The sequence below is a fragment of the Manacus vitellinus genome, unplaced genomic scaffold, assembly GCF_001715985.3.
Source record: "Manacus vitellinus isolate BGI_N305 unplaced genomic scaffold, ASM171598v3 scaffold_19_pilon, whole genome shotgun sequence".
In the NCBI taxonomy this organism is placed as follows: domain Eukaryota; kingdom Metazoa; phylum Chordata; class Aves; order Passeriformes; family Pipridae; genus Manacus; species Manacus vitellinus.
Genome location: NW_021939395.1, coordinates 107,442 through 135,422, shown reverse-complemented (window position 1 = coordinate 135,422; position 27,981 = coordinate 107,442). Strand labels below are relative to the sequence as shown.

The following is a 27,981-nucleotide window of genomic DNA, read 5'->3' as shown; positions in this document are numbered from 1 at the left end:
GCTCAGCTGGGAGACACAGCACTAGGCTCAAAACAAGCCTTCAGTAACCAGCCAGACACAATCTGCTGAATTTCTCTGAACTTTATTGGCACTTCAGGAAGAACAAGGTATAGATTTTAACAACTCCTCCAAACAGGAAAAAAAAATGCCTTAATATCAAGGTTCTCTCTGCAGATAAGCACATAGACTCATGAATTACTCCACAACCTTAAGGAATTGATGTTTTATTATAATCCAGAAATAAATTGGTCAAAAACTTCCAACATAATTTACAGCAACAAAAAATAAAACAAGAAAAAACAAGCCAGGCAAACATTTGATAAAGTACTTCCCTCCCCCCACCCCCAAAAGGAGTAGATATCCAATTAAACTGGAACATGGAGAGGAAGAAGAACTATTCACTGTATTCTAACAAATAAAAAATGTGTCTACAAATCTCACTGTAATACTGAAAGCTTCTTACATTAGTTTTCTTGCAAAATATCATTTCTTTACAATACAGTATACATTTCCACGGGAAGGAGGACCATAAACATATCCTCCATCCCTTGACTAATATTTTCTAATTGTGCATAGCTAGAAGTATTGAAATCAAATATCATTAGATACCACTGGAATATAATACTGGTTAAGAAGAAGGCAGGGCTGAAACAACTACAAAGAGTTAGGTGGAGTCACTGGCACAAGCCGTTCTATTCCTATATTGGACCGTGTGGAATTAGAACGTTTAAAAAACCCTATTAACAGAAGTCATGCCAACATCACAATACATGAGCTCAGCAGTGTTGTGTGACCCATCAAAGCAGAAAAGGTTTACTGGTTTATTATTTGAACACATATTCCAGGCACCATACATCAGCTTGTTAGGAAATTGTTAAAATGTAATAAAGGCTTTTCTCCCCCAAAATGCATCAATAGTCACCGTGGACAGAGCAGAAGTGCTGAGAACCAGCTTTTAAGCACCAAAACAGAAGTGTAAAAATTGTCCGTTCCCCAGTAATGAGACTCACGCAGAGTGAGTGCCAATCACCTTCAGAACAGAAATACACCAATCAGGTCTGACAATTTAACTGCAATTGTTCATTTGGGACTTTCAAAGTACTGAGGGATGTGTTCTCGGCCAACAAAAAGCTTGCCATGCCATGTGCCCCTCCAAAAGCATACTGTGTCCAGGGGAGAGCAGGGAGCTCCCACATGACACATTTGGATGTTTAGGAGCATAGCTTAGCGTCTTGCTTCCAACAGAGGTTAGTTGGTGTTTGTATGGATCACCACACAGACTTGCATTGCTTCCAAAAAATAAAATACAGCACTGGTGAGGTTGTTTCCAGCAACCCAAGGAATTCCTGGGTAAATACTGCAGTTTGTTAACACTATCATGAACATTTCTTTTTTGGCACAGTCCCCCTTTACCCTTTCCCATACAGCAGGGAGCTGAAAATGTTTCAGCTTTCAGATGTTTCCCTTCTGTCACCATTAGCAGTGACATCATAAAAAGGGAGAATCCACAAAACTGAGCAAGTCACAAGATTTGGGATCATGCTAGGCAAGAAAATAAATCACAGGCTAACCTGGTGACTTCCTATAGGGACAGGCTAATCCAAGCAAGGCAAAGCAAAGGAGGACTTCGCTTTAGGTGGAATCCATTTTTAGAGGCCTCTCCTGAAGGTTAACAGTTGCTTTTAGCAAGGATCAAGGCAAAAATCCAATTCAGCCCTGAGCACACGTGGCTATTTCCTCCCCATAAATAGTAGGGAGGATTCCGGGTAGCTACAGGATGGACAGCTTGGATGTCAGACATGATAGTTATGATAATAACTGGCACAAGTGGCTCTCAGGACCAGTCTCACAACCACTTGTGCCCCATTTCTAAGAGACAGAGCCCTCTGTTCTCAAAGCTACAAAAGGGCAAAGCATCCCTTCTGGGGAAGGAGAAGCACTTGAGCCACAGATCTGGCAGAATGCTAGTGAGGATTAAGGCAACAATTCGGCAAGTGTCTCAGGATCCTCTCCCCTCAAACGCTGCTTGAAGCCAGGAAGACAGATGCAGTCCTGTACATGACCCACATACAAGAGTAGTTTTTGGTCCCCAGCTGCTGATCACTTTTTATGATTGCATCTAGTTTAAACTAAAGACATCTGAGCTACAGTAGATCTATACACAGTCATAAGGCACCAATGACTATGTGTTAAAAAGGCCTCTTATGGAAAACCCTGAAATCATGTTCACATAACTAGAAAGGTATTGGTTCAGCAAGGGAAAATACTGCTACAGGAATTTTTAGTCTTTTACATTTCTACCTCCCACTTCAGGTTTTCATTGGCAAAACCAAAAAGGAAGGTTATGTACTTCAGCTATCTCTGCCTCACTGGTTAACATTCAAGTCAGACAAATGATGGTGAACAAAGCCATTTAGCAGAGACAAAAAGCAGCGAATTTGAGGCTCCAAACCACACTGGGTCAGTGGAAATATTCCAAAGGCCTCCTCATAATTAGGAAATTCAAAATTCCATCATTAAGCAACAAAAGGTAATACCAGCAGGAACACCAGAGAATCTGTTTGGTCTGCTTATATTTGTAGGACAAAAGCTTTGGTCTTTTAGAAAGAAAGTCCATATTTTACCTACAACCATTCTTCCTAACCTCCAGTTTCCCCTTCTCAACTACATGATTCAGACCCTGCATTAAGTCAGAAATTCAGATCCTGACTACTAAGATTAATCCTAAAGCTTGTGCAGGTTAGTAGGAAGGCAGTGTCAGACTATCAGCTCTTGACTGTACGTAATGCAGCACAAGTATCTGCTGGCCTCCCCCCACCAGGGGAGAGGACAGCAACACAGCCACCTCAGTGAGCAACACCAAACCCAACACAGTGAGACTACCCCAAGCCAAACAATTTCAGATTAGCTCCAATACATGTTTTTTTCCCAAGCCACCCCAGGAAGATGTAAATACTATTCTTTCTTCTGTTGCTTAACTCCAGCATTTGCCCAAAACTTGATAAATAAGACCATGGTCACTCTTCTGTAGTGGTTCCAGCACAGCACAATTATGAGCGAATGATGGGAGAGGATGGGAAAGAGAGGAGAAGAGAGTGCAGGGCAGCAGGTGCAGGGGAGAGTTTACATGGACTCGAACTCATCAATGCGCTGCTTGGTGTTACCCTGACGAATCTGACGGAGGGTCTTGTACTTGTCTCGGCCCAGACGCATGTTCTCAGCATGGATCATGTCATTTGCCGTCTTCTTGGTTTCATCTCGAGCATTTGCCAGCTCTGAGGAGAGAGCCTTAGGAGAAGGGGACACAGATAGCAACAGGTTACACAAGCCGGAGACTCAAAGCTGGACAAGCAGCTTTCATCTGATCCCCCTAAAGATTCAGTTACCAACAGAGATGGGAAACAGACAAGCCACATGTATTCAGTTCTGGGTCACCTGCTCTAGTTGACTTGGCTCAAGCAAGGAAGTGGGACTAGATGATCGTTTGAAGGCCCCTCTAACCTGAACAGTTCCGTTATTTTGTGCAAGCTGTTAATATTTCTCCCTAACATTTGAAGGTAGAAAACATCAGGCAATGTCACCCTACTTATCTTTGTCTGAGTACAGTAAGAAAGATTGTCTCCAATGTATGTACTTTAGAAAAACAGTCAAGTGGAGAGATCCCTAAAGACAACAGGAACATCTTGCAGAATCTGAGAAATTACTAGCTTTCTACCAGAAAAGAAATTTGCTGTAGAAGATAAAGTGTCTGTGTAACCGCCACAGCAAGATGCAGAACAAGCAAAGCGTGATGCAAGTTAGGCAGCAAACAAAATGCTTGGAATTCAACACCAGAACATTGGAGTTCCTTACAAGAAGATGGTGCAGTACTGCGCTCTCCATGCTGAGCTCTAGGGTCCTACTCCCAGGGTTTTGCAATGCAACCCACACAAGAGCTAGAGACAGCTTCTTGATAGGAACCAGACCAAGTTCTTTGATTCATTGCAGCCAAGGCTATGAACAGCTTTCAGACGGCTGGCAATGCTCACACAAAGCACACTATGCCTGACAGATGCTGCTTGTTGGCACTGCTTCAAAAATACTTCACTAGTTCCAGTGAAATGGCAGTCAAGTGCCAGGAGACAAGATCTGCCTCTCTACTCAGTAGTTATGCAGCTATCCTGGCAAGATCACGACCCTCTTCCCCACTTCTCCCTTCATTTTTTAAGTAACAGTAATACCTCCCAGCTGCTGTTAGTGGTGAGAAAAAAAGAAGCAGCACCCAGACACACATACTCTCTGCTGCCAACTTTTTACCTTCAAGTGTTTCTGGACCCGCTCGTTCTTCTCTGCTTCAGTGGTGCGCTCCTCCTCACTGCGGTCCTTGATGGTGGCCTCTGACCGCAACTCAGCACTGGCCTCTGCTGCGTTCTCATCCTGCTCATCATCGTGCTCATTCTCAGAGTGCATGGGTTCAGTGACATGAGGGGTGCTCATGGCAGTCTTCAACTCCTCTTTGGTCTTCTCTAGGTCCTCCTGCACCATCTGTGCCTGCAGTAGGGCATGCCACAGTGAGTCAGTCAGTATACTCCTGAGTGCCTGAGATTTTTCACAGAAGCATCACTCAGTGTTGTTACAGGAAACCTTGCACCTCAGAAGGCGTATGTTCCAAAGCTACTCAGCCATCATCATTTGCGAAAGTTTCACTGGGTAACGCTTCAGAGATTCAAAGAATGGTTACAATAAATAGAAAATGAGCTACAGGCCTAATTAGTCATAATATTGCTATATAGAGTTAGAGTAAGTCACCCATTCCACCAAGAAAACCAAAGCTGGGATTCACAACAGCCTCAAGTACGCAAATGTTCAGTGTAGTGTGGAATCTAGTGTAGTAGTTTAGATCACGACCCAGAATGAAGAGCAATTCCACAAAAAGTACTCCCATTTGCTCAGACTCTGCTTTACCTTCTGCTGCCACTCCTGGGCCTCACTCTCTTTCTTCTGCCTGGCCAGCTCCAGCTGTGTGATCCTAGCTGTGAGTTCTGCCATCTCAGCAGCCTGCAGAAGAAAGTTTTTTAGTGAGAAAAAAACCCAAAGTACTTGCTAAATGAAGCATTTCGTTCAAACCACTATATCTAATATTTTTCCAATAAGAAAGCCTTCCTGTTAACTTCAATTCCACCAATATCGCCATGATGCAAGAGGAAAGGAAGCCAAAAAATTTTCGCATTTCATTATGGGTTGGGGTTTTCTTGGTTGTTGGGTTGGATTTTTTCCTTCTCCTCCAAGCAGAGTTGCAGAAGTCAATTCTTTGAATCCAAACCAGGGAAAGCTCTACACTCATACCATCACATAAAAAAAAGGGGCAAAAGGCACTACAAATCTACTGTACAAATACACTTGTATTTACACATATGACCATCTGCTTGAGGCTAAAAATTAAAGAACCTATGAATACAGTGCTTCCTCACTATATTCATAGCCTGGTTTGCGTCAAGAGCTTGGAGGCCTCCCCTTTCACTCTTTTCCCTACTGGATTTTTAGCTCGCTGACTTACCAGCTGTTCCTGGGTCTTTTGTTGATCATGGGATGCTTTCAATAGGGCCTCCTTTGCCTCTTCTGCTTCTCTGCGTTCTTTAGCCAGTTTCTCTGCTTCCTCCAGAGCTCGTTTTCTCTCCTGTTCCAGCTCCATAGCTCTGCGGGTCTGTTCTTCCAGTTCTGAAAGAATAGAGGAGCACATTGCAAGACAGATCAAGTAAAGGATGGCAGGAGAAGAGGAAAATGCCCTCATGCCTACCTGTTGGACAAGAGTTTTCCTTCAGAGGAACAGGTAAAGGAGAGATGCGAGCAACTGTCCCCTTTCCTCTCTTTCACATTGTAACTGGAGCTGGAAGACTAAGAGCCAGGCCTGTTCCAACCCCAACTGATTTGTGTGGAAGCACTCATCCCAAAATTACATTCTTAAGGGTGGAAAAGCATTTCACTTGGGCAACACCACAGTAACTCTGGCCAAGCAATTAGACAGTAATCACCACAGTACTGTCTGGCGTGATCCCTGCTACACTTTTTGACTCCTTCCTCTACAGATATCCTGGGATAAAGCTTCCAGCCTGCACAGGAACAACAGCAAGGTACTCCCTCTACCAAAGAGAGCCATCTTGGCTGCCATCTATTTCTTTAATGCAAATCCTTTCTCAGCAACTGCATACAGAGGGCTTACCTTCAGCTTCAGGAGGCTAAACCAGGGCCCTAACACCAGTTAGCAAACAGCACTGGAGAGACACACGGTTCAGAGATGCTCATAGCTTTACTATTTGAACCCTTCTTACTCAGACTGTGCATCTAAGGAAATACTGGAAGATTTCACATTACCTTGCTGAGCTTTCTTGGTTTGCTCCTCAATTTGCTTGAGTCTCTCCATTAGCTCCTCCTTCTCACGTTCAATCTTCTCCTTCTCCTTTTCTGCCAACTCCCTCTTCTTCTTCTCATTCTCCAGCAAGGCTCTATTGGGAGGAAGTCACAATGTAATTTCAAACTATCACCTAGATTGGAGCACTTCCTAGTAAAACCATGAGCACACAAGAGATGTGCATTACAGTACTCAGATGATGAGTTTGTGCAAAAATATAAAGCTCTGTTGGCATTCATCTCAACAGTAAGTTCATAACAGCAGTGTTACAAAGGAAATCTCCATATATCAAAATATGTATTAGTCCCATCAAATGGGCAGACAAATCTTTAACTCCAAGAAAGTAATGATGAGTCACATTTGTGATGAGTGCCATTACCTTCAACTCATTAGATTTACTGAAGCAGAAATCAATCTGTTCTATTTTTGGTTCAAGCAGATTAAGGCATTGCCAGTCATTTATCTAGCACATGATGCTACTTGCGCAGTGATTGATCAAGTCCAGGTTACTCAGAACTCTACCAACCTCTCCATCTGTTTCTGATGTTTCTCTTCCCGAGCCTGTGCTTTCATCTGCTGCACCTCAATGGTGTCTGGTTTACGTCTGCGCATGTAGAGTTCATGGTTCCCCATGCAAAGGGCCAAGATTCGTTTGTTAATCCGTAACCGAGGGGCATAGAATACAAAGTCCTTGGGACAAGAAAAAGGCAGCATTAGATCTGTTCTTTCAGTCTAAGAATCCTCTGCGGATGCAATATGCTCCAAAACCCCAAGCCTTCTAGAATTGCTAGCCAGCTTTTCCTAACAATGTCTAATTGCTAAGAATAATTGTCTAATTGCAGAATTGTCTTATTGTCTAATTGTAGAATTGGTGGTGCCAATTAGACACTTTTCTTTCAGGAAGGGATTTCAAACTGACAAACGTACACAGGGCAGAAGCACCCAACGTGTCATTCCAGTGTGCTGGGTTTCACTGTGACACACCCCTAGTGCCAAGCACACAGCAACAGCATCACCGTTCCACTACAAACACCAGCAGGGCTGGTTCACCAGGCACACTGAGACTGCGGCTTCTCCCACCTCTCTTCCAACTTAGTTATTCGATGCCTGGCCAGCCACATCAAGTACAACATCTTGTCTTATGCCAGAAAAGGTATTAAACGTTATGACCAATGGATGAATAACTTCATTCTGTTAAAAAGGAGCAATGGCATCAGGGAAATGCTTCCAATCAGCTATGCAACAAGAATACCACGGAGAGCAGAAGGTATTGGTTAGCACAGGAAATTATTAGGCCTTCAAGATGAAAGCTTTTACATTCAATATAAATTTGCAAGGAAAAGAAACTCACCATACCCTACAAAATGACCTAAAGCTTCTGCTTCAAGTAAGTGCAAACCTGCAAAAGACCATCGCACATACTACCAAAGGCAACAGGCTGCAACAGAAGCATTCACCATTAACAGAGGTGCCTCAGATCCCTAACTGTATTATCAGAGAATCTGAACAGCCCTAGAAGAATCAGAAACCCTAAGCAAAGAGGTTCTCCCTACCACTGACTTTTAACAGTTTAAGCCTATACTGAATAAATGTCCACCCTCCTAGCCAGAAACAAGTCACAACTATCACATTACTGTCACTATACCCATTCTGTGCATACTGCCCTGATCAGATTTCCCTGCTTACATCAGCATTGACACTATTGATGAAAACCAAAATAGAGATCATTCAGCCAAAATGCTGAAAGTTTAATTTGAATGTTGCTTCTTACTGGTGCTTTCTTGTCAATAGGCTTGATAACAAATTTCTTGTCATTGAATGAGATATTTCGGATCTCACTCCAAGGGAATCCAATTTTCGGTGTTAGCCTGCAGAAATGGGAAGTAAAAAGAAATAAGTGAGCCTGAAGTCATTCAAAATTCTCGACTTAAAATATAAACCTCAAAATTCTACCAAATCTGCTCTCATATTTCAGTGCTCTTACGTTAACTGAAATCAGCAAACAAAATTAGTCATGCAGACAAACTACAAATATAAGAAGCAGTTTTTCAACCCTGCTTTTTTTGGTTTTTAAATGGAAAACAGAACTGGAGAATGCATCTATGGCAGGAAGACTAGAAATACAAGTAAAACTAGTTTGATAAGATTTGTCAGTTTCTTGTATTTGTTGGTCCAAAGCAGCATATTTTATGGATTATTCTGTCAATGTCAAAAGCACAGCCAAGAACAATACAGAAATTGTGGAGTTTACTTAAAGACTTGAATTCCAGAAGAAATTAATTTTGAATGCCTTTATATTAGAAAGGAGCTGAATGCAATGATGAAGAGAGGGAGTTTATTACCTATCATTCTGCTCATAAATGTTTAGTCCAAGAGCATCTACACCTAGCCACAGTTCAGAGCCCTTCTTGTTCTTAATGCTGAAGTAGTTCACACCATACATTTCCAGATCCTGTGCAATTTTCAAGTACTCCAAGACAGCATCTTCTCTGCAGAATGTAAAAAGAAAGCAGATATTCTTATATCAGAGTCTATAAGTCATTAGAGCAAGAAGGTGCTATCTTCCTATACGGACAGAGAAGCAACAAGCTGGCAAAGGTTCTAAGCATCACCCTAGTAAATAATTACAAACTCTGCAAGCTCAGTCTTCTTTACTAAGAACAGCCAGCTGATGTGGACCAGCAAGGGCAGAAGCACATGAACCTAGTTATTCTGAGCAAAATAACCAAAAGAATGCTAACTCAGCCTGAAGCAAGCCACAGATTTTTGCATCATTCATACATTACACACTAACGTATTTCACACTACTTTCAATACAGCAGTTTCATACTGCATCAGTTACCTAATCATTCCTCGATGTTCCTCATGCCACACCTGGATCCTCTCCTCCCACTGGTCCTTGTTAAGCTTGTGCTGCTCCAAAACCCTAGAAAAAGTGTATAGGACTTTGAAGACCAAGCACTGCATTTATATATGCACAGTCACATCACTCTATAATAATGCTTCATTAAATACTCCATCCCAGCCCCCCCCAAAGAAATTCCAGCAAATACAGTTTTATTACAGGGCTAGATAGAGACACAATGGTCAATATTAAGACTTCTGACAAATGGTACGTTTTATTCAGTTGTGCTTCTCCTTGTAGCATATTTTTTTGTTTTGGAGCTTCTCTCACTACTTCTGGTTAGATTTTCAGAGTAGCAATAGGATGTTTAAGATTAAAGCTCCTAATTAAATATATACTAATCTAAGTCCTCAAAAAGGCACCAGGCTATATTTTATCAAATCAAAACACCTCCTACACTTCAAAAAAAAAAAAAAAAAACCCAAAACCTTTAAGACAGAAAAGGTCTAAGATTATTCAGGTTCACTTACCTCTGTGGGAGCAGTTTGTCACTAGCAAGGTAGCCAGACTTGTGCACCTCTTTGTTGAAGTCTCCATATTTGGACTGGACGGCATAAGAAGCCAGAAGAACAGCTGTTTCTGGAGGACAATAAATGTCATCATTCAGAATTGCCTCCTTCACTTGGAGGAAGAAAAGGCGCTGTGTGATGTCCTGAATCAGCTCCTCTGCCACATCTTCTGGGTAGAACTTAGCACGGAATTTGAAAAGCAAGGGGCTTTCTTTGCGTACATCCTGCGCTGTTACCTGGAACAGAGTTAGCAGATTTTATAGCCTGTATACCAAGTGAAGGGGAGCAGGTTTACAAACAAGAACACAAGCATGCACTAGAAAAAAATTTCTCCTTTCCAATGAAGTAGTGAGTGGGCAGAAAAGTAAGGATTTTCAATTACTTACTGCTAAAAACCTTATCACTTCTCCCCACAGGAATTACAACAGGCCAGTAGTTGTGATCAGTGTTAGGTAAGTTACTTTCCAGGTTTCTCTCCAACTAAGATGCTCACAGTGAGCACCACATCCACATGTCACCAGAAAGGATAACAGATCTGGCCAGATAACAAACATATGCAGGAAGACCAGGTCAAGCACCATGACTCTGTACACCTTGGGAAGGGGGTATGTGGACACCACAACACCAATTCACTAGTCTCACAGTACTTCAGGTGCACAGATAGGCAAGAACAGAACCCTGACAGAAGCACAGAGACTAAATTTGCCTCTGCACTCCCAGAGACGTGAATAAGGAAAAGTGAAAGCTTGGAGCAAACATACCTTTTTGTTCAATTTCAGCCATGTTGAGAAGCCCTTGGTGTCTTGATACTGAAGTCCAAAAAACCAGACCTCTCGCAGACCAATTGTCTTGACAACCTGGAAAAAAGACAATTAGCAAGAGCCCCAGTCAGACTGATCTCACCAATGGCTGAGGACGTGTTAGAGGTAAGTTCAGACAAAGACAGCCAGTGCCCTGGCCTTCTGCCTCCCCTGCTGCAGTGTACATAGAGGTGACTGGGCATCTGAGGGGTCTCAAGTGTACCATATTCTGCCCTCTCCCTCAGCTCTTTAAGGCTTGTTGCTATTTATAAACAAGAACTCAGACATTATTTTCTTCAGCTATTTGCAAGCCAACATATATAGCCAAAAAACAATGCAATAGCTCTGACAGGTTGAATAATTGTCAGGAATCAGGAGCACAGCTCCATTTTCAGGTACACCCCTCACTTATCACGCAAACGTACTATTCCTGGGCAAGTCATGAATTGCCCTGCTAGGCTGTGCTACTCTAAGATTTGTATTCTACTCTACCGACAGTGTTGTGGACAGGCCCCTCATGCAGCTCCTTACTGAGAGGCACTACTAAGAGGAACTGCAGTGGGTAAATTGATACGCTACCTCTTGTGCTGGGACTAAGAGCCACAACAGACATTAACTACACTGCTGCGTAAGTTCTCTCTGTAGTTACTTCCTTAGCACACCAGCTGTGCTATGTAAATAAGAGTTAAGAAGGCTTTACAGACGTACTGTAACAAGAGACAAGGGCCTCGTGGTGGGGCAAGACAACTGCAGTACAGTGCCACTGTCAGTAAAAAGGAGAGAGAAGTTTCTCTGCAAAGCCTGTTCGCTGGCATAAGGCCACCCTCTGTGCCCTGGCAAGCCTGGGATGTGCCACAGGGTGCAGCAAGTCTACACAATGAAGTTCCCCCACATCCCTCCAGAAGACCCAGGGGTTGTTCACAAACCAGCAAACCAGACACTTACTCGTCACCTCCATTACTGGATAAGGAAGGAGAAGGGAGAAGACAACTCTCTTTAGGTCAGCATGGTTCCTAAAGTATGACACTGTCAGCTGTTTTTACGCACCATCCAACTCAGGCTTGCTCAGAGCTTCCCCCTTTCAAAAGGGCTAACAGCTACAGGCAGGGAATGAGCCTTGCCCTGTGAAAACCAGCTGCCAGGTCAGTTGATATAATTTTGTATTGCCCTAACCCATGTTTTGTGATTCTCCCTAAATGCCTACTTCCTTTTAAATTACTTCCTTCTTGAATCCTAAGGATGCACTCTGTTCCCTTCTGACGTGATCTCTAGCTTTGGCAAGATACAACATCAAGGACGTAGGTTCCCCGCAAACACATCACTAGTTAGATTGTTTAGAGCTTGGATCAGACATTTCTTCTGGTCTTCCAAAAGCAGTACTGGGGCCTTTGTTCCCTTCAGGCCTGAAAACCACGTGCAGTTTTCAGCAGAGGCGTACCATTAGTAGCTCACACAGAGACAAAACCTACACGAGGTCTTGTAGTCTATGTACATCATCCCACTGGGGTCCCTGAAATTTTTCAGCCTGTCCTTGCTTGAACATGAACTTGAGAGCTGGGCTAGAGCCCCTGCAGACCCAAGGGAATGTGGGGCATATAAACCTTTGCTCATGCATATTGCACAGCAGGATGCACACAGCTAAGGAGGCTTTTGGAGAAGAATCAGAATTTGCTGTGTACATTGAAAGCAGGTGGTACAAGGAGGGGAAGAAAGACTGTCCTAGAGCCCAAGGATAGCTCTGTTCTTGGCAGCATTAATATGAATGAGATGGAAGTTTCTCGCTCCACTGCATATGTCTGCTTTCCTCCCTTCCACTTGCCAGCAGCTTATGCCTGGGAATTCAACAGGCTGGATTGCCAGCAAGGAGCTGAAAGGCACCACACTGCGGCCCCACACAAAAGGACTTTTATTCCACAGCAGAAGCCTGCACAGCAATAGCAGAGACAACAATGAGCTGGGCAGAGAAGAGGGGAGACAGCACAGCACACAACATCGCACTCCCAAGCTGCCTCTGAACCAAGGCAGGGAGGACAGTCCTCCTCCCTCCTCCCTCCTCAGCTTTAGTAGGTTATTTAGTCCATTTAGCAAGAGCAAAAACATGAAGAAACAGCTTTCTACAGCTGCAAGGAGTCTGGCTGGCAGTTAGCAGCATAATTATGTCTGGGGGTGTACAGCATTCAGCTACTGGCAGTGGCTGAGGCTGAAGAAGAGCTGGCACACAGGACGGGAGAATAGAGAGTACTGTTTAACACAGACCACAATACTTAAATACCTAAAGTCTACACTCTCATCTGGAGAGCAACATCTTTCCTTCATACCAGGGGGAGCATTAAGTCAGTCCCTGGGTCTTATTTAGCCTGTAGGATAAGGCTTGGCCTACAATTAGCAACAGATTGCATGCAGTCTCAAAATCCAGCTGTCCCACAGTACCTTGACCAGCTACAATAAAAGTCTTCATCGAGTAGTACCTTTAGCTTAAAATTCTACTTACTAAGCAATACTGCCATAGGGAAAAAGGTGCATTTCTGGTGACTCACTTCACCTTCTTCAGTCTAAGAGCACACCAGTAGGGTTTTCTTTTTTACTTATGTTCACAGAAGAAACACAAGGTATTTCAGGTAACCTTTTCTCTCACTTGTCCTTACTCCATGTTTTCCAGGTCTGCATGACAACTCCTGTCCTTCCCCTCAGCACTCACTCACCACCCCCAAACTATGTTCTTGCCATTGGGTGCTGCTCCATAGCAGAAGATGAAGCCATACACAGCCTCTTAAACGCAGATTTTAGCATGATAATGATTGCTGTCATTCTCAGCCCAGGAAAGACACTACCACACTGGGAAAGAAGTGTGGATCCTGCATGAAAGTACTATCCACACATGGGTAAGACCAAAGCACAGAAGCAGGGGAGAAGACATTCCACTCAGACCAAGTTCCTGCACCAGAGGGCAAATCACCTCAGGCTATACCACAGCATAGGTGTCTTGAATGCTGTCCTAGTTCAAGATGAGGTAGGTCTCTCTCCCTTTCTATGACAGACATGCCAAGTACTTCTCAGAGAAAACTGCCAGCAAACCTTATTGCTGGAGGAGCCCTGAACTGGTGCCACACCTGCAGTTTCATATGCCATAGTCAAAACTAACTTTGAACATGGTCTTCCAGGTACCTGAACGTAACATGCAACATTCATCTACAGACACAAATATTTAACTGTCCTCTTTCCATTCAGTTGACGAATGTACTTCTAACTTTCTCTTTCAAAGTGCTAAAATGCCAGAGTGCTAAACAACAGGATCTTTGAGTTTTTGAACTTACTACAGTTTGCCATTGATCTCCTTAGCAACAAGCAGTCCATTTTTGGTTGGACTACTGCTTTTCTGAAAGTCAGTGTTTCCACATATTCCTGTGAAATTTGAGACACATTTTCATACCACTCACCACAAGCCTTCGTTACAGGAACAGGAGTTCTGGGGTTTGCTGGAGGAACTGGCCACTGTCCCAAGACTTGGTGCTTTTTACCATGAAACTCCTTTAGCGAGTTTTTTGTTCAGCACTTTCATCTACTGGAGCAAGATGAACACATTTCCTGTGTGTTTAAACACAACCAGGTAGGACCTTTCCAAGGTTAAAGGCTTCTCTACAGTCTCCCTCCCCACAAAGCTTAGTTTGCAGGCCATGACACACCAACCACCTTTATTCCAAACACAGCTCAACTCAGCTGGAGTTAACCAAAAGTCGAGGGGGATTTAGTCAGCCTGTGCTGTAAGCTTTAGCAGCCATCAAAGCAGAGTCTGACAAATTGGTAGTCTACAAAACCACTAAACTCACTGCAGCAGATGAGTTAAGCAAGGAAACTGCTAAGCATTACCAAGCTTTCTAGCTGCACAACTACCTCAATGGCCATGCAGTCAGAAAAGCAATGCAAGGCAAGCCAGGCCAGGGCACATGAACTCAGAATCTTAAGGGATCTGGCTCTTTGTGAAATCTGAAAGATCCTTACAAATCAAAAACTAAAAAAAAAAAAAAAAAAAAAAAAAATAATTAAAAAAAAAAACACAAACAAACAAAAAAAGAAAAACCCCACACCGTGACACCCACACACTCCACTACATATAAGACTCGATGCAGAACATAAAATACAGCATCAGTGACCAGGTTTGAAGTGTGCAGAGAGATGCTTATTGTCACAATTTTAACCCATACCTGAGCATGCTTTTCTATTACAAGCTTAGTTTTGACCCCAGAAACTTGAAAAATGATGAAAAGCCTCTTAGGAAGGTTAACCACATGCTTTTAAGGTTTGAAGTGACAGATGTTAAAGTTTTTCTCACAGCACATTTTCCTTAACCGGAGACTTGGTTTCATGGCTCTTAATTGGACAAAGATCACCCTGAAGGAGATTGGATGCCACTGGTTACTCTAGAGGCTTGTTCTGGAGTAGCATGCTGAAGCCAACATCTCATGCACTTTGCTATGTCCAACAGCTACCACTGGAAGGACTGAAGTTTACATGGTAAGCTATAGACTCAGAGAGCTCTAAGCACATCACTGAGAAGCACATCTGTTCTGAAGCTAGAGAAACAGAGTTCATCTAAGGTTGGGGAAAGAAGTACTGACTGAACAGCTGAGTAACCACAACTCATTAAGAAGATCCTGATATAGGGCCTATCAAATAGGTAGAGATTCCCATCCACTGACTACATTCACAACCCAACAGACCTAGCACAGCAGACAGACAAAAGTCCTCCACCAGAGCCTGGAAGGAACAAGGGGCTCTGAAGGGAATGAAAGAACAAGGCACCAACAGGTTTCAAGGTCAGAAGTGACCCCAAACAAAGCATTTGAGAAGCTGCCTCATGCAGCACATGGGGGAAACAGGCAGTGTGTTTTCATACCGCAGAAGTCAAAGCAATTGAGGATTCTGTGACTAGTGTGCACTACTCTGTGTCTGCTGAGTAGTCTGTCAGCTGCAGCAGCTACTAAGCCAGGGCATTTCCATGAAGGTGTGCCAGCCGGATGTGCAACACTTGGGCAAGCAAATTAGTCACATCTCTCCTTGCCCAAGGTACAGGTAAGCCCCCAACCCCCCCGCCCCACAACGCCAAAATCTCACTGATTCAAGCTAGAAGCAATTTACTCCAAAAAAAAGGATGTCTAAGAGGAAAAAGATTGGAGGAACACAACTTCAAAGCCATCCACAGCAATAAGTAACTAAGAAGTTCCACCAGAGAAGAGGTTAATCTCTCATGTGTAGGACACATATAACACAAAGCACTGCTTTAGTTTACAGGCTAGTCTCCAGACTAGCTGCACTTCAGTCCGATACAGAAGAGGGTCAAAGGAGGAAAACAAGTAGCTATCACTGTTGCAGTGCCTGTGCTCTACATCCCCAGGAAAGCAGTATTTCAAGGTACCTGGGAAGTAATGAGGCATACCCCATCCTTGAGCTCTTCTTTTAGTCCATCACTGGCAGCTGAGGAATGGGAGCAAAGTTACTGTTCTTGCTAGTGAGTCGGTAAGCACTGGAGTTCAGCAGCTGGTGTTAAGAGGTACATAAGCAAAGCTGTAAAAGACAGACAGTACAAACCTCCTGTCTCAATTAATCCAGGTTTTGTCCATGCACACAAGCCTAAGGTATTTGAGCTAAAGCTGTACAGTTACAAGCCTAGGAAATAGGAAGAGCTCTAGTATAAATCATGATGTTACTGCACAGTATGTATATCAGCTCAGTGGTATTGCTACAGCCAGCCACTCTTGGGCAGAAACTACTTCCTACAAAGCAGGGAAGCATCTGAATTGTTCTATCACTACAAAAATTCACTTTGGAATTGAGCCAAGTTGGAAAGAAGAAGACAAGAACATTTCTACCTCAAGCCCATTCACCTATTATTACTATGGAACTTTAAACTCAAACTGTTCCTCCTCATTGAGCTAATACCTAGCTACAAACTTTCCAAAAGTCTTCTGAATCCTATTCGGAGTGGGTCAGAATTATGGCATAATGAATATATTCATCTACCTTTATACACAAAAGGTGGAAACAAATACTGCCTAAATGTTACTGAACAGAGTCAGTGGATTATACCAGGGTAGCCGTGCAGCTAGAAAGCTTGGTAATGCTTAGCAGCTTCTTTCTTACTTAATTCAGAACAGACAGCTCAAAGTGAAAGGGTACCCCAGGGCAAAAACATGCTGGATATCTTACATTTTTTCTGTAAAAGAATCAAAAGTCAGGGTTCACACCAGAAGCTCAGTGTGCTGCAACAGCAAAACCATTAGGTTGCTTCGAACAGGAACTCTCTCTTCCCTCGAAAGATCATTGATGAAAGCAGCTCCTTTTTCAGAACCAGTATCATGGAGAAAATACTAGATTATCATGTCCAGGAGCATGACATAGTCTAAGGGAGCTAGAAAACAAACAGACATAACTTTGTTCTTACATACCTCATCATGGGATCCCAGATCACCCAAGGATAGAAACTGAGGCAGAGGGAACAGATGAGCAGAGAGCTCTCACTGTTTAGTCCCTGTTCACAGTATCAGCAGGGACTGTCCCCAGCACTGGACTGTCCCTTCACAGGAACCAATACAGACAGACAGCTCAGCCATATGAAACACACTGGATATATGATAACTGAAAATATATTCAAAGCTTTATCCCTATCCTAAAGGCAGCAAGTTTAGTATTTACTGTCAGCTCACCAGAGGCTCTCATGTTTTGGTTTGGTATTCAGTTAGTTTTTTATGCAAAGATCAATCTGTTTGAGCAGGTCCATATACAACAAGTACTCATTTTCCTTTATGTGTAAAGTCCCTTTTGCAAAAGAAAAGCTTTGAATTTTCCATGGGGCGGGGGGATAAGACAGATGACAGTCTGTTGTGCATCTGCATTCAGAGACCAGATGAAATGTTTTCCATTGTGTCAGGAGCTGAACGGCTACCTCATTTGCAATTATTTCTCTTAAGAGACCGATGATTAGATTGCAGGGCAGCAACAGAGGTTGGGATTAGGTTCCTGGACCACTCACATAGCAATAGCCCTCAAAACTCCTAATTCATGCTAGAGATGGAAGACTTTGGACATCCCCACATCTACTGCGAACTCCCTACCATACTGTTCACACAGTTCAAGCCCTGGCAGAGGGCTAGTCTTCCTACCACCACTATGGTAGTACCACACTACCAGCCCCTACTGCTGTTGTGACTAATCATTTAGTCAAAGCCTGGATATCTGCCACTAGTGAAGCTCTAGGACATTCATTTCAGTATCAGCTTTATCAGGAACAAACACCACTATGTCCACAGGGAAATCTGTTACAGGCAGTAGAAAACAGTTTAGTTCCCATTCCAGCAAATATAATACATGGACAATATAAAGAGATGGTATCAACGAGACCTTTTAGAAATAGCAAATATTTAAAACTAGCTTCAAACGCTTTTTTTCCCCATTGTATTTCCTCTTCCAGTTCCACCTACAACCCAATTTAACTGAAGTAAACACTGCCTCACTTATATTAGCAACTTAAAAATTCAGTTCTGCAACATCATTCGTTTTCTCCCTCGGCAAAGTGTTTACTATGGAAAAAGCAAAGCAAAACTTCTGTTTAGACAGGTGCTGCGTAAAACACACTGCAAGGAGGAGAAAGGGCAGCTGTCTGAGAGTATGACACAAAGGAGTGAAATCAATTATTAAGACATGAAGAGCTGCCATACTGGAAACATGATTGGATGCTTCTCAGAGAGAAGCTGATGAAGCCCAAGTCTGCCACCACAATGTCAGTTTGCAGCAGGAGCCACAGATGACATAGAACTGACTGAAAACATGTGCAGATTAAAAATGTTACTGACTTCAGTAGTATCATTTCTTAGCATCTCGTGCTTTGCTTGGATATATCAGAAGCCAGATACTGAAAAATAATCATGGGATGCATCCACATGAAGAACATCCCCTTAAAAAAAAGTTTTTTTATGAACTTGGGGGATATGTCACCTCAGCTTCACTGGCAAACACACTCATGAACTAACTGGGGCAGAATTCCATGTCACACACACGAATTTTGGACACAACTCAGCTCTCACTTCCATCAATCAAAACCTGTCCGATTTGAGACCACACAGGGCTAAAATATGCAGGAGCTACTACATACTAACACACAGATAGCTGAGAGTCACACTGCAATTCAGAACTTTCTTGAAAGCCCTTCTACTTTTCCCATTATGAAAGGATGCTCTTTTAGTCAAGTCTAGGATCTTACTCCATTCCCTCCATTTCAGGGCTGGGCTACAAAGAGCAATAGTGTTGAATCATCCAGCTGAGTACAAGAGAAAGTAGCAGTTTGTGGTTAAAGATCTAAAAAAAAAAAAAAAAAAAAATTTTAAATTATGTTTGCTGGCCCTAAATGAAATAACTGACTTCTACGGGTGGATCAGTCCTTAATCTTCTATCTTCCTTATGACAGGTTCTACGTAGAGCAGGCTGCAGACACTTAGCACTACTGAACCACACCCACATCTAACATATTTGGTCTGGCAGTTCCCTCACCTTGTCAGTAGTCCAAGATTCATTTTACGTTTCTTTAAGCTATGAACTTACTGTTCAGACTTTTTCTCCAAGGAGCAAATTCACAGCCTTTAGAAGTACAGCAGAGAAACACAGTGGAGCCTGTCAAAGTTTCACCCGCTGCAACTGATAATGTCTCTGTTCTGCTGCTCCAATTTTGGGCTGCACATGCCTCTCTGCTTCTTTTTGGCCAAAGCAGGAGGAAATCTGCCTAGGCAGGGAATGCAGGGGAAGGTTGAAGCACCCTATGCAGACAGCCCATCGCAATAAGGTACATCACCGCGCTTAAGATTCCCCAGGGCCTGATGGAGTACAGAATATCACTTTACCTGCACTTGAATTGCAGCAGCATTTGAAACCCAGCTAACCCTCTCCTGTTCTAGAGACCAACTATTTTCTGGAATCAGTTACACAATGCTTGCAAGTAAGTCAAATAAAAATAGCTTATTAGGTCCTCCATAAGACTTTTCTTACTAGTTAAGACTGCAGATATATGCTGCTTTCCAGTTGCTATTATTGTGAACCATGGCACTAATTCAGTTCACTAGAAGTAAGAATAGCTCCTAATATGTTCTTGGAGATTAAAAAATGTAGCAGTTTTGGGAAAAAAATGTCATTTCTTACTATGCTGAGTTCTCTTGAAGTTATTCTATATAGTGACACACAATCTTTGAAGTCCTTTAGAAACTGTTTGTTGTTGCTTCAATTGAATTACTGTATCTATATCAACTTTATATCTTCTGCAGCCTCATTGCTTACCTGATCGAAGAGTTGCTTCCCTGTAGTGTTGGGCTGGATGGCAAACTCCAGCTCAGCATCCATGGTGGTAACACGCACACTGATCTGGAAGACAGAGAAATGCATCACTACAACACATGCTCTAAGTGATGCTACCCAGTAATGAAACCCAGCATCTGCATAAGGTCAGCGACCAGCTCTCAAGCCTCTAGGAACTTCACTGCCAGCAATCACAGTCTTCTCTTCTACCAGCATGGTGCTGCCAGTTTTCCTATAGAATATAACTTTCCTGTTTTGCAGTGTGTTTATCCTCTCTGTCCCGACAAATATCCACATGTGCTGACACACACGAGAGCTATTTAGAGCCTATGAAGTCTTTCTGATCTTTCACAAAAGCAGAGATATTCTAAAACTTGGTACACACAAGTAAACATCCAACCCTTCCATCTGAAGGATGAATGTCAAGGAAGTCCCCAGAAGCATTAACGGCTCAGCCTGCTACAGAAGACTAGTCAATACTAACCCATGGAGACTGAAAGAGTACTGTATTTGGAGAAATTATAAGGCACAATTCCTGGCATACCCCAAGGGCAGTGGGTATGAAGCAGACAGGATGCAAGGATGCCCTCACATGCTAAGACAAAAAGGCTGAATGTTGAACTAACATAAGCACTAGTGTGTGCAAATACTTCACATAGCAGTAGAACTGCCTACTGCTTTCCAATTCTTTCAGGGAGGTATATGGCAGGATCAGTTTAGGTGTCATTTAATAGTATATGTCATTTAATACTGCAGCCAAGGTTTCATTACAATATTAGCCTTTGATGCAAGATCATGAATGGTCTTCCAGAAGAAACATTATATGATGCACTATTTTGACAGAATGTTTCACCAACACATTTTCACATGTGAAATGAAAGTGTGGCAAGGGACTGCAGCAAGGGAGTTTGCAGCTTCATCCCACAGAAGCAGGAAGACATACACACACCTTTCACTTCTCATGAAGCAACTTAAACAGCAGAGGCATTTCACCTGAAATGCTAGTGTAAAACATTGCCAAATCCATTCAAAACTGATAATTACTGGAAAACATGATTTAGACTCTTGGGGCTAGACAGGAATACTCCTGCCTGAAGGCAGATGCCTTAACTTTAGGCCAGGCAAAGTGAGGTCTGCGAGTAGATCAAGCTGTCTGAGAACACAATTTTATGTGCATGCTCATCAACTGAAAAAGGTGAAGATATTTCACAGTTTATGAACACAAACTGTAGATATTAAAACAGTTTGGTCTAAAATATTTTTCCAAAGTTTCAAGGCTTGAAGCTGTACAGATGAGATACTCATGGTGCACCAAACCACAGCACACAGGCCTTGCATTAACAGTTCTCAACTCTTAATGCAAGGCCAACAACTGTTTACCTCAGATCAATAAATCCTAATTTCTTTGCTCTTCATTGCGATCAATCCTCTTAGCACACTCCACCGGCCTTCCACTGGTGAGCGGTGGAGGGAATTATGCTGTGAACAGTTTTAAGAACAACTCAAAGTCACATTTAGTCTATAAGCTGATCACATGACACTAGAGACCAAAAAACCAGGAATAAGAAAAATATTCAAGGAAACACACAATACCAACACGATCATAGCCAACTCTGATCCCTGTATTTCTACCAAGCATAGGGACAGATTTCATGTCTTCTTTACTAAGAAAGCAGCAGCAAACTGCAACAGAGCTACAACCAGAGTTTTTTCCCCCCAATAAGCAAGAAGTGTTCTGCTAGTTACCTCTAGGTAGGAGCTGAAAGAGACCACTAACTACACATCAGAATATATTTGAGGTTTCCCAAAAAGGCTCTTTCAGTCTAGGCACACCACTATTTTGTACTTGATATCCTCTCAAGATTAAACTAAGTTTTCTTGTTTGAAGTCTAGCTAAAAATTCCATAAGGTAGGCTTAGCACAGCAAAGCTGAAGTCAACATAAATTGCAGTTCTAGGTGTTGCATGCACAAACAATGCTGTTTAGACGTTACTGGAAACAAAGATATCATGAACAAGCAGATCAGGAATAAATTGGCCTTAAAGCCCTCTAAACCTTCTGACACAATGAAGTCAAAATAAAGAAAAAGCATCCCAGAGAAGTAGCAAGTAAAGAACAAATGATCTAAGCTCATAAGAATGAAGCACTTAATTGCCATAAGTTCTCTAGGTATACACCTCCCCAAAATTATTCTCCTTAAATCCTAGACTTTGACAACGGGCTAATTTTACAGTGCTTTGGTGAAACAAGAATCCAGTCACTTCTTAGAAGGGTTGAACGTTCCCCAAAATAGCTTTGCTACTTATACTTAGAAGCAGTCTCTTCCACCACAAAGAGTGCTGGCCTCTAATCCTGATTCACCCAGCACCCACCAGCAAGAGTAAAGCTGTCCATAAGCCACATCCAAGTGTAAGAGGGTTTACATTAAATGAGCCATTAAGTAACACATTGCTTTTTGTTCATTTAAAGTATTTCCTGTTCACCTAAAACAGTAACATACTATTTTGCTTTTGTGGTAGCTGGTATTTTTGCTCCATTGTTTATGGATAAAGCACAGTAGCTACACTCTTCTGGTATCATCTGCACAGGTGATTAAGGGCCGAATATCTGAGCACAAAGGAAGCACAGAACTGAAACATTTGTGGCAGCTCTTTGCAACCTGTGCCCAAACAGCTCTTTGAGCTATTTAGAGCAAATCATACCTTAAAATTTAAAATAAAGCTACTTCAGTAACTATCCCCATAATTCATGCAGCATACTTATAAGACTCCCATTTCTCTAAGCACACTGAAATAAGGTCCCACATTGGAACCAACGAAATTCCTTCACTGTTACTAACTTAAATGCTCTTGAGCTATCTGACACAGTATCTCCTTCAATCAGTACATTCAATAGGAAGAGATACACTTCCACATCCCCAATGGAAGCCCCCAGTGCTCCAGTCGAGTACCAACCTAAGGTTTAGGAGCAGCCAAGTTTTGAACGGGTCTGTACTTGCAACTTCGGCCTGATCTAAGACAGCAGAAGCTGACATACCACAGGAAACAGGCCTGTGCTTTGGAGGACCACACCCCGGCAGTGCTGCTTCCCCGAGCTGAACAGAGTTTTACCATGTTCAAGAGCACACTGCTGTGAACTGTCAGCAGAATGAGCTGGGGAGAGCACGTCCTGGGCTGTCACAGGGACATTTTAACCACAAGCTGTGTAGTAATTCAATTCTTGGCTAAGAAGTTAGTTTGCTATAAAACTGAGCCTTGTTAAGGCTTGGTGTGAAAATAGCACACAAGGAATTTTTTTTCCCCCCATATGCTACCAAGCCAGGGGTGTTTTTGCTTTTCCAGTTCACAACTGCCAGCTTAAAGTGAGGTTTCTACCATTTCAGGTGGCGGGAGGCACTGATCTTAATGCGCTCTGCCTGTGGTGCAGACAAGCTACAAAAAGAGATCTACAGACCACTATAATCTCTACCAGACAAGTATGTGGCAGGCACTGCACGTTTACCTTCATCCTTCTCATTCATTTAAAGTCTCAGTTTAAGTAAAACCACTTTACCGTGGCATTCACAGCCAAATACTGACCAACACAGATGTTACGTACAGCAATAAAAATGCTATAGCAAAACAAAGCCAACATGATCCAGTCCCATCAGAATTCAGACTTCTTTGCTTTGTTCCTTGAGAGTTATCCTGCCAAAGCACTTTTAAACCATCTATCTAGTTTATCACCACTGCTTATTCTAAGAAAAGCCTCAAGATTCATTAGCATTAAGCTTCTGTATTTTGTATTTCTAAACCATCTAATGAGGTTTTCCTAGGTTTGAGGGCTGGCATAACCATCCGCATGCTTATAATTTGGGCTGCAAACAGAACAAAATGCTCCTCAGTAAGACATTTGACTTGGACTGCTGAGTATATACAAATTTAGTTCTGTCACTCCAGACAGGTAAAGTGCACACCACTGAGACCTGTGAGAGAAAAAGATATTGCTCACCAGTGATTAGATCACAAGGCCTGCGGTGGCAGCACTCATCCCCAAGTATACTATACTCCTGCTCCAAAATTTAGCTTCCAGAAGCTATAGGTCACCACCATCACCTCCTCCCATCGTGTTCAGCACTCTCTACAAGAGAGAGATTTAATAGACAGTGGTACCAAACACCTATTTGTAGCATTTTTTCAGATATTTTGATATTGCCCATATACCTTGAAGTCTCACTGTCTGCCACACTGAGATTCCAAATAAGTTTTACTGGTAGCAGTTATTGTCAGGTATCTGACAGGTTTCTGAGTGAGCCCTACTAATAATGTGCTACAACAACTTCCTAAGATGAAAATGTGTAGCTGCATAGGGCAGGACAAACAGGAAAGACTGACACCATCCTGCTTGGTAACGGATGTATTGCTTGTACTAATTCAGCAGCACACTGAGCAGTGTGAGCGATAGAACAGACAATTCTGTTTGTCATAAGTTAAGACAGGAATAGAGTACTAGGAAATTCATGTCAGAATAATAAGTAGAGTCAGCACACCAGAGTATCGACCTCTACAAAACCCTGACCCTGAGCTAAAGTTTCATTTCCTCCCTGCATTTCCTGAATGCAAGGAAACTGTGATACCCTGCTGGGCTATATGCTTCAACTTTCAGATATTCCTGCTTCCCAGGTTCAAGCCACCAAGTGAATTGTTTCTGGAGAAAGTGGCATAGGGAAAACTCATATTTTATTGCAAATTTGACTGTTACAGAACAGAAGCAAGTTCAATCAAAAAGAAATTCCAGACCAACCTTTGTAGCCTCTGCGCTATGGGGCACCAGTATACCCAGCAGATACTGCATGTAAAGACACTAGACAAATACCATGCATCAGTTCCAAGAGGTCTAGCCAGAGAAACACATTAAATCCAGCTGCAGTTCCATGAACTCAAGATCTCATAAGGCACCTTAATAATCTAAAAACATCCCCAGTTGCGGCTTTCAGCAAGATTAACAACAATATAGTAAGTTTAACAAGAATTGTCCCCCTGTTCCTCAGAACAAGCAAGTAAACTCTGGAGTATGACTGCTCCCCAGTGCTGTACTTCCCTTCCCACCATGCTGGTCAGCCAACACAGGCCCTGCCGTGAGCACAGCAGGGCGTACCAGTGCACTGTGCTTTGCACTGCCTCAGAGGGGCAGTGGAGGTGATGCCCCACACCTCCAGCACCCACCATACTCACAGACATCTGGCTCCTTCCTGAGCGCAAGCACCCTGCCGAAACAGCCCTGGGTCCTCTGTGTCAGGAGGAGGCTGGAATCAGGTCATGTGAAAGTGCTTGCAATTTCTCAAGGGATTACACTTAATTAACCAAGCCCCCTTCCAGCAGTCTTAAAGGGCCTTTTCATACCTCTAAGCTCATCAGGGAACAGAAAAGCAACAGTGACACCACACCGCAGCCCCCAGAGAGACGTTAACCATCCCAGCAGCTCCTGGGAGCTTCCCAGCTCTCTCCACTGTCCCCATCCTGCTCCATGGGGGACACGGTACTTCTCATTTGACTGGAGAGCAGGGCAGGAAATAAATCTACAGAAGGTGTCCCATCCCATCCCACTATGACAATTTGAACTAAGCCACCACCAAAGGAGAAAGCTTGCCCACCTTTAATACACTCAGTACCTGTGAGTCAGAAGTAGGACTTACATCTATATAGTATGTGGCTTTGTTTTGGTATACCTAAGTAAAGCCTGTAGCAGGACCTTACCTTTTAAAGCATCCCTAAGGATTTTAGTGCAGAGCCTGAAGACCTCTGTTTTCAGTAACAGTTGATGTTACTGAAAAACTAAGCTACTTTGCACATACGTATCCTAGTCATCTAATGTTAAGACTAAAAATGGACACAAGCAAAGATCATTATCTGAAAACATTTTACTAGATACAATACCCTCATGATTGCTGTAAGAGAGAAGCATTTCAAATAAAAATGATTTTAATAAAGTTAATCACTAGAACTGCAGCATGATAATCATACACCAGTAACCGCTTTTAGTCCCCACAAGGCAAGATGGCTCATGTGGACAGCAAACCACAACACCCACACAGTTTCAGGAATCATGCTGCTGAGGACAGCCGGAGGAAGCAAGCCAGAGCAGCCAGCAAGACCGAGAAAGTTCACAGCTTTGAGGAGTCTGCTTTGCAGAAACTGGACAGAGAAAAAGGGTGGAGGCAGCAACTCCCAGGCCGATGGACCATGTGACATACGTAGCATTCAAAATCTCACTGCAGCAGACACCAGCACACAGAGCACTTTGCCCACAGCTTCCAGCAAAGCTCACCTTCACAGCACCAATTTACTAACATGGGGCAGGGGGGAAACCTAGCTACAGCATACTGGCCATTAAAAAGATATGATGCCCTATGTGAAGCTTGGAAGAGCAGAGAATTTCTGCTTTACCTAACAAAGCAGTTTCAAAATAAGCCAATTCTGTGTTCACTCCAACTTTCTCTTAAGAGTTTTCTGGAAGGGTTTATAGCAGGCATTGCATTGCATCCAGTGGTTGAAAGACCCAACTCCTATTCTTGAAAAGGATAATAAGAATACACTGACTGAGGTGATCAAAAATCTGATGCAAAACATAATGCTAAAGCAATCAAGTTTCAAAAAAGGAAACCAAGTGATTTATGCTAATATAAACCCTGTCATACTGTAGCATCATCAGAGCCCCAGAGCATATTTGTTTGGCTGTTAATCTCAAAAACAGTCTGCTGTGTTCATTTGTACTGCTCATCCTGCAGCAATAAGGAAAATAAAATTCTTCCATACAGCAAGTGGTAATCAGGAATATTCCAAAATTAAAAAAAAAAAATAAAAAAAATCAGTTTCTTTGAAGGCACTTGCTGCCATTGAAAAGGTAATGCCTACACAGCAGAGCACCACAGCAGTATCTTATTGCTTTTCTGGTTCTCAAGACCATGTGTGAGAAGCCATTGCTACCTTTGTGTTTAAGTAAGTCCAAGTCCTCCTTTGCAAGTGATCAATACCCTGGTATTCAGAAGGGCCTGAGTAGAGGGTCACCAAATGGAGTCTGAGGGGATGATCCTTGCAGGACACATCCATCAGTCCAGAGATCAGTTACTCATATCAGGGAACCTACTTCAGACACTGTTATATAGGGCTTCTTTTTTTTCTCTTAAGTGGTGGAGAATCAGATTTATTACCCTCAAGGTCAGTCTCACTAAAAAATGAGGTCTCCTTGAAACCACGTTCACAGAGCTCAGAAAGCTTCAAAAAAGCTTATTCCTCACACAAAGAGTCTGTCCGTTGCAGCTGCCTTACTTTAGATGCCTCAATCACCCTGCCCCAGCTTTGCAGCTCCCTCATAAGCAGTGTATCAAAGCTCCAGAGACGCTTCACTTGGTTAGTAGCAACAAGCACTCAGAACACACAAGCACAGAGCCAGGCAAAGCCAGGGCTGTGCCAATGCTGCTTCATAGGGCTGGAGAACTCTGCCTTTTAGAACTCTGGAGGTATCATTTACCCAGTTTAATCAGTGATCTGATCTGGGTAGGCCACCTTTTCGGGAATAATAGTTCTACTTTATAAAAAGATTACTACAAAGTTATTAATTCAAAACAATTATCAAAAAAAAAAAAAAAAAGGCAGGGAATTCCCCTACCCCCTACACAGCATGGCTTCCAGAATCATTAATTACATGTTTCCAAGTTAAAGCTACTAGAATGTATTTCCTCTCTTCTCAACCAGTCACATCCTACCAATGGTGTTTGAACTCCGTGGCTGCTAGCAGCCTGCCACCCTCTCCAGAGGGTAAACAAGTTTCAGTTTGAGAAAAGGAGTTGCAAAGTGAGAGTACTAAGTCAGGAGAAGCAGCCAGGGGTGGATCCCCACATTTAGTCAAGTTCAGATACTTGTATGCAACTTATTACATAACTTACTCCCAACCTTGTGCAATGGATCAATTCCTCTATTTTTGCCATTTCCTTTTTCAGAAATAGATTCTTCACGTACCTCCCTTTGCTTTCCTGTAGCTGTTTCAACTCATTAACATTGCCAT

At 42.7% G+C, this 27,981-nt stretch overlaps 1 protein-coding gene across 1 annotated transcript; it reads right to left on the bottom strand.

Moving 5' to 3' along the window:
• Positions 1-66: 66 nt before the first annotated feature.
• MSN (moesin) lies at positions 67-20,021 on the bottom strand. The gene is made up of 12 exons (XM_008934908.3): positions 19,921-20,021; positions 10,564-10,659; positions 9,764-10,038; positions 9,231-9,314; positions 8,731-8,877; positions 8,160-8,256; positions 6,915-7,078; positions 6,352-6,482; positions 5,537-5,697; positions 4,945-5,037; positions 4,297-4,530; positions 67-3,288 (listed from the first exon to the last, which is right to left on the bottom strand). Exons 1-12 carry the CDS (start codon positions 19,981-19,983, stop codon positions 3,124-3,126), a joined length of 1,710 nt encoding a protein of 569 aa, XP_008933156.3. The 5' UTR covers positions 19,984-20,021; the 3' UTR covers positions 67-3,123.
• Positions 20,022-27,981: the final 7,960 nt, after the last annotated feature.

What these genes read in the sequence shown, in the direction of transcription:
- MSN (XM_008934908.3), bottom strand. Translation starts at nt 19,983, where the DNA reads ATGGATGCTGAGCTGGAGTTTGCCATCCAGCCCAACACTACAGGGAAG. An exon ending in GGCTGAAATTGAACAAAAAG is followed by an intron (nt 10,039 to 10,563) that starts GTATGTTTGCTC and finishes ACTCTGTTCCAG; the next exon opens with GTAACAGCGCAGGATGTACG. An exon ending in CTATTGACAAGAAAGCACCA is followed by an intron (nt 7,079 to 8,159) that starts GTAAGAAGCAAC and finishes TCTTGTCCCAAG; the next exon opens with GACTTTGTATTCTATGCCCC.